The sequence below is a fragment of the Sphaeramia orbicularis genome, chromosome 5, assembly GCF_902148855.1.
Source record: "Sphaeramia orbicularis chromosome 5, fSphaOr1.1, whole genome shotgun sequence".
In the NCBI taxonomy this organism is placed as follows: domain Eukaryota; kingdom Metazoa; phylum Chordata; class Actinopteri; order Kurtiformes; family Apogonidae; genus Sphaeramia; species Sphaeramia orbicularis.
The window spans coordinates 348,789-356,288 of NC_043961.1; the positions used below are offsets into that span (position 1 = coordinate 348,789).

Sequence of the window (7,500 nt, forward strand, 5' to 3'; positions counted from 1 at the left end):
AGCTTCTCTCAGTGTTATAAGTCATCCACATGGGGGCGCTGTAGTTGAAAGTCAGTTTTTTGGACATAAATGAAGCAATCGTAGGCCGATGGAGATAAAGTTTGGTTCATGTTGATCGTCTTACAAAAGTGCATCCGAAGTTCGTATGCTCCTGAGAACCGGTCATGTATTTATGTCCTCTGTAGTGGACAAGAGTTTCACCGCTTTACTTTAAAAAAAAAGTCCACTGAAAAGGACATATATTCAAAAAAATTAAAAATGTATCTGAAAAGAAATGTTGCATCATGTTGTTTCCAATTAAGGCAATTATTTTATGTAAAATGGCAAAAATGTTTACCTGCTGGATCTCAGGAGGATATGGAGTCATGTTCATTCACCAGCTGCAGTTTTGTGGGACAAACAGGTTCTGAGCGTTCTTCTGCCTCTGTCAGGTCCGTGTGGCTGAAGCTGAGCTCATATCCATTGTCCGGCTGTCTTTGTTCATGACTCTACCGACAGCGTAAACCTCATTTGTTATGATGAAGTGAATATTAAATGAACTTTATCCATGTCCTTGTTGCTCTGCATAACTTTTCCACCTCTTCAAATGTCAGATGTCAGAGCCTTCTGTAGGATTTTTAATGCACAAATTCAACCTTGTGCTGAACTTTGAAATGTCTAAATGTGTAACCAAAGGGAACACAGCATGAACTTTGGACGTCTATAGAGCTAAAATGTAAACCTCAGACTTTTTTTTTTTTTGCAGAGGTGTAATTCATAGTTGAGTCTACATTCTTGTCCTCCATGATTTTGTTTGTAGTTCTGTATTTGCACATCACAAGCAAGAAAAAACCTTTTAAAAATGATCATGTGAGTAAACCATTGTGCAGGAGAGGATAGAAGCCAAAAAGGCTTCTATGAACACCTCCCCAGAAACGAACAATACATAAAAAAGAAATAAAAAATAAAAATAATAATTGAAAGTAGAAAATAAAAAATACAAATCAAATTATATTTTTTTTGTAAATTAGAGTCGTAAAGTTTTCCCTTTGTATAAACACTAATAATGTAACCATGTAATTTTTAGCTTCAGTCAGAATACTTTCTTAAACCCAGGGGAGATTATTTTGTGTTGTAGTTGCTCTATTCAAGTATAATTAAAGTAGCAGGAAAGAAATGATCAATACTACAAAAAATAAAAAAACTACAGCTGTAGCGTGGCAGACAGACAGCGTCCACAGATGGAGCTGAATTCTAGTATTTCTGTCCTAAACTGAGGTTCAGTCTCATGTGTGTGTTACTCATGTCAGTTTCATCGACACAGAAAAAAAAGTCTCAGAAAAGCCTGGAAAGTTCCTGTTGTCTTTGCAGCTGCTGGGTTCTGCAGATGCTGATCTTCAGGTGTTGAAACCCTTCCTCTGTAGGAGGTGACGACAACATGTTGACACGAGGACTAAAGCTGTCGTTGGAAATACCTTTGTGTTCAGTTCACTGAGCGCCTTCATACACCAGGACTCAGCCATGATCAGCTCACATCACACTGGTCTGCAAGGAAAACCACAGAATAAAACCAGTGACAGCACGTATCTGACACGTCTGTAGTTTTACAGCGACAGTCAAAGGTCGGAATGTGAAATAGTGACAATTAGTGATAGAATGGGTTTTACTCTGAAGGACACTTTACAATACATTCAGTTTTCAGCTTCTTTATACTGGAATAGTCCTAAATCTACTTTATAAATGGATATAAACCAATATATATGTGGAATAACACTTTATCATATACACTGAAGTCATGAAAATGAGGAAAATTAGTACAATAGTGAAGAAAATGAGGAGAATAATGAAGGACGTCTAAAATAGTCAAAAAATGGGGAAAATAATCATCGAAATGAGCAAAACAAAACCCATTATATATGTGTAATAACACGTTATCATATACATTGAAAATGTCAGATGATTTGTAATTCATTCACACGTTATTTGTTTTTAGTTCAGTTTATTAAAAAATGGAAGATTTAGAACATTTAATCTGAGGAAAATAATTTATTAAAAATAAAGAGAGACAAAAAGTAGAGTAGTGAATTGTAAATATTTTAATGGTTTCATAGACATTTACTGGTAAATAAGTAAAAAAAAAACAGAAAAAATGAACAAAACTGAATGAAATAATTAAAAAATGAAGAGAATAATCAAGAAAATTAATAAAATAATGAAAAAGGAGGAAAATAATCATTAAAATGAGCAAAAATCAAGAAAGTAATGAACAAAAATGAACACAACAATGAACAAAATGAGGAAGACAATCAGCAAAATGAACAAATTAAACAACAAAATGAACACAAATGAATAAAATACTAGTGTTCCTCATGCTGACTGGATGTTAGCTGTAGTATCAGTACAGTTTAGTTTCTGTTTTTATTATTATTGATGTTAGAGGAGATTGTGTAGAAATAAATATGCTTAATTAAAATGATGCATTTAATAATTACTGTTTGTGCATGTGCCGCTTTAATAAAAAATGCAGTTATTTATCAGTCTGTTAATTTATCCTCTGATCTTTTTCACAGTGAACCCAGTTGTTTTTATGTTTTGGAGATTTACTGAAATAATTAAATTTATAATAATGAACAGAATATTAAAGATGTGATCAGTCAGAGCAGGTGAAGTCGTCCTGGACGCCGTCGGCTTCGTCGTCTCTCAGGTCAAATGCGTTTCCTGTTAATGATCGTTTTTCTTCATCTCGTTCATTAATAGATGCTTATCCACCAATCAGGAGTCTCAGAGGAGTCTCATTAGCAGATAACTGGCTGATGTCATAACGAGCTCGGCGAGTCGGGACCTTTTAATAATGTGAGCAGACGATATAATTGGTCCATTTAGTCCAACCTTCAGGTTAATGCGGCTTTTTTTTCTGCTCTGAGGAACAGCTGTGTGGAAGTGAACAAACGCAGAACTTCTACCAGTGGACCTCCAGTCCTGTCCTAACCCTAAGCCTAACCCTAAACCTAACCCTAAACCTAACCCTAACCCTAAGCCTAAGCCTAACCCTAACCCAGTGGACTTCCAGTCCTGTCCTAACCCTAAGCCTAACCCTAAGCCTAACCCTAACCCTAACCCAAACCCAACCCTAAGCCTAACCCTAACCCAGTGGACTTCCAGTCCTGTCCTAACCCTAAGCCTAACCCTAAGCCTAACCCTAAACCTAACCCTAAGCCTAAGCCTAACCCTAACCCTAACCCAGTGGACTTCCAGTCCTGTCCTAACCCTAACCCTAAGCCTAACCCTAAGCCTAACCCTAAGCCTAAACCTAAACCTAACCCAAACCCAACCCTAAGCCTAACCCTAACCCAGTGGACCTCCAGTCCTGTCCTAACCCTAACCCTAAGCCTAACCCTAGCCTTAACCCAGTGGACTTCCAGTCCTGTCCTAACCCTAGCCCTAACCCTAGCCTTAACCCAGTGGACTTCCAGTCCTGTGGGCTGGACTTAAAGCTTCACTGCGTCATATTCACACAGTCACAGTCCAGCACTGGGCACAAACAGGGATGGGAATCCAAAACCGGCTCTTTTTGAGAACCACTTCCCAGTCCTTCAGTTCCTTGAAACTGTTTGCCTGCCTGCTTATAGATTCTGCTTATAGATTCTGCTCATAGATTCTGCACATAGATTCTGCTTATAGATTCTGCTCATAGATTCTGCTCATAGATTCTGCTCATAGATTCTGCTTATAGATTCTGCTTATAGATTCTGCTCATAGATTCTGCTTATAGATTCTGCTCATAGATTCTGCACATAGATTCTGCTTATAGATTCTGCTCATAGATTCTGCCCATAGATTCTGCTTATAGATTCTGCTCATAGATTCTGCCCATAGATTCTGCTTATAGATTCTGCTCATAGATTCTGCTCATAGATTCTGCTCATAGATTCTGCTTATAGATTCTGCTCATAGATTCTGCTTATAGATTCTGCTTATAGATTCTGCTCATAGATTCTGCTCATAGATTCTGCTCATAGATTCTGCTCATAGATTCTGCTTATAGATTCTGCTTATAGATTCTGCTCATAGATTCTGCTTATAGATTCTGCTTATAGATTCTGCTCATAGATTCTGCTTATAGATTCTGCTTATAGATTCTGCTTATAGATTCTGCTCATAGATTCTGCTTATAGATTCTGCTCATAGATTCTGCTTATAGATTCTGCTCATAGATTCTGCTTATAGATTCCGCTCATAGATTCTGCTCACAGATTCTGCTTATAGATTCTGCTCACAGATTCTGCTCACAGATTCTGCTCATAGATTCTGTTTATAGATTCTGCTTATAGATTCTGCTTATAGATTCTGCACATAGATTCTGCACATAGATTCTGCTTATAGATTCTGCTCATAGATTCTGCTCATAGATTCTGCTTATAGATTCTGCACATAGATTCTGCTTATAGATTCCGCTCATAGATTCTGCTCATAGATTCTACTCATAGATTCCGCTCATAGATTCCGCTCACAGATTCCGCTCACAGATTCCGCTCATAGATTCTGCTCATAGATTCTGCTCATAGATTCTGCTTATAGATTCTGCTCATAGATTCTGCTTATAGATTCCGCCTTGGTTGCACATGCATAATGACGTCACATGTGCGCTGCATTGTTTGGGTTTAGAACGTAGCCAACATGGCTCCAAAGTATGGATGGAAATTATCGATTAATCCATTAATCATTAGTTGGTTGACCTTATCGATCGATTAACGATTAATTGATAAGCGGTGATTTTCCTGAGAACCTGACTTTCTTTTTCAATACGGTCTGTCAGAATAAAAGCTAAATATAGTTTATACACTTCAGGATAAAATCATGTCATGTTCCTGAATGATGTGTTTATTGAACCATTGGATCCAGTCAGTGTTTCCTGTGGAATTCATCTGTGGATGTGGCGGTGGGGGGGTGCACACGTGCGTTTCATCGGTGGGGGGGGGTACTCGGCCGCACGTGTGCAGTTCGGCTGGGGGATGTGTGTGTGTTGGGTGGTAACCACATGCGTGCGTGCGTCACTTTCCGTCCTCCTTCTAATACTACAGGGGTACGGGGCGGTGCAGTCTGTGCCCCCCCCCCACAGAAGTGAAAGTCAGACCTTTCACTCACTTCTCTTTTCCTCTGGAAGCTTCGCACACCTGTGTCCTGGATCAGGAGTCTGGAGGAGGTTTGAACTTCTGTCTGACTGACCGTGGACTAGAACAACCTCCAGGAAAACGCTACAATACCGACCTGCATCTGTGTGTGCATTTATTCAGGGGTGTGGTCTGTGTTTGGCTCCACCCACAAACAGACAGTCAGTCTGTGTTTGGCTCCACCCACAAACAGACGGTCAGTCTGTGTTTGGCTCCACCCACAAACAGACAGTCAGTCTGTGTTTGGCTCCACCCACAAACAGACGGTCAGTCTGTGTTTGGCTCCACCCACAAACAGACAGTCAGTCTGTGTTTGGCTCCGCCCACAAACAGACGGTCGGTCTGTGTTTGGCTCCGCCCACAAACAGACAGTCAGTCTGTGTTTGGCTCCTCCTCCATGTCCATACAGACATTCTAACTCATCAACTCCATGATCCAGTTCAATGAGCGCCTATCCCAGCACAGACAAACTGTCAGCCTTCAGACAGGTGTGGACAGGAGGACAGGTGGACAGGTGTGGACAGGAGGACAGGTGGACAGGTGTGGACAGGAGGACAGGTGGACAGGTGTGGACAGGTGTGGACAGGAGGACAGGTGGACAGGTGTGGACAGGAGGACAGGTGGACAGGTGTGGACAGGAGGACAGGTGTGGACAGGAGGACAGGTGTGGACAGGTGTGGACTGGAGGACAGGTGTGGACAGGAGGACAGGTGTGGACAGGTGTGGACAGGAGGACAGGTGGACAGGTGTGGACAGGAGGACAGGTGTGGACAGGAGGACAGGTGTGGACAGGTGTGGACTGGAGGACAGGTGTGGACAGGAGGACAGGTGTGGACAGGTGGACAGGTGGACAGGTGGACAGGAGGATAGGTGTGGACAGGAGGACAGGTGTGGACAGGTGTGGACAGGAGGACAGGTGTGGACAGGAGGACAGGTGTGGACAGGTGGACAGGAGTGGACAGGTGGACAGGAGGACAGGTGTGGACAGGTGGACAGGAGGACAGCTGGACAGGTGTGGACAGGAGGACAGGTGTGGACAGGAGGACAGGTGTGGACAGGTGGACAGGAGGACAGGAGGACAGGTGTGGACAGGAGGACAGGTGTGGACAGGTGTGGACAGGTGGACAGGAGGATAGGTGTGGACAGGAGGACAGGTGTGGACAGGTGTGGACAGGAGGACAGGTGTGGACAGGTGGACAGGAGGACAGGTGTGGACAGGTGGACAGGAGGACAGCTGGACAGGTGTGGACAGGAGGACAGGTGTGGACAGGTGGACAGGAGGACAGGTGTGGACAGGTGTGGACAGGTGGACAGGAGGACAGGTGTGGACAGGAGGACAGGTGTGGTCAGGTGTGGACAGGTGTGGACAGGTGGACAGGTGTGGACAGGAGGACAGGTGTGGACAGGAGGACAGGAGGACAGGTGTGGACAGGAGGACAAGTGTGGACAGGAGGACAGGTGTGGACAGGAGGACAGGTGTGGACAGGAGGACAGGTGTGGACAGGTGTGGACAGGAGGACAAGGACAATTAACCCACTATTAATAATTTAATTGAGCAAATTCTTATCGACAGTTATTCGATAGTTGATTGTTTACATCCCTAATCCATACACAACGTCACTTCATGAAAATGAAACAGAAACTGTCCATCCTTTCATTTATTCATTCATTCATTCATTCATTCCTTTCACCTTCTACACTTCTACACCTCTGTTCTACTGTTGATCTGAGACGGACTTTTCACATGTTCTGTCCTATTACCAACACTGACAAAGACCAAAACGAAGGGAATGTAATCCATAATTTTTATCCGTTTTAGTTAATTTTGTAAACACACAATACAGTTTCAGTTAGTTATCATATTTTTCTTTTAATTCTAGTTTTTCTTTCTTTCAGTGAATGAAAATGGTTTTTCCGTTTTAGTTTTCGTCATTTCGTTCGTTTTCGTTAACGGTGATAACCTTGTCCTGAATGTCTTAAAGCGTGTTCACTGATCAGCTGATTCCTGCTTCTGTCTCTCCTCCAGTGGATCATGTTTACTCCCCTGTGAGGACTACACTACCCAGAATTCCCGTGAGCTGCCGGTCCAGTTTGAATCTGTTTGACGAAGACACTTCAGAGGAAATAACGCCGACACCGCTGTGAACACTAACCCGACGACATGGCGAACAACACGGCGGACCACCCCCCGGGGAACTCCACCGCCGAAGGGGGTCACGACGGGGACTTTGGGATCTCCATGACGGACCTGAGGAGCCTGATGGAGCTGCGGAGCGGCGAGGCCGTCAACAAGATCCGGGACTCGTACGGAGACGTACAGGGGATCTGCCGCCGCCTCAAAACCTCCCCC

At 43.1% G+C, this 7,500-nt stretch overlaps 1 protein-coding gene across 3 annotated transcripts in view; it reads left to right on the top strand.

The window, feature by feature from the left end:
• Window positions 1-7,500, top strand: part of LOC115419864 (plasma membrane calcium-transporting ATPase 1-like) — a 231,718-nt gene that overhangs the window by 93,190 nt on the left and 131,028 nt on the right. For 2 of the 3 annotated variants that reach the window (XM_030134928.1, XM_030134926.1), the window contains exon 2: window positions 7,177-7,500. This exon is cut by the window's right edge and continues 7 nt beyond it. In XM_030134928.1, coding sequence (XP_029990788.1) covers window positions 7,312-7,500 — 189 coding nt within the window. In that variant the 5' untranslated portion in view covers window positions 7,177-7,311. Of the gene's footprint in view, window positions 1-7,176 lie in introns of those variants that run through there. The other variant, XM_030134927.1, reaches the window with a different exon arrangement.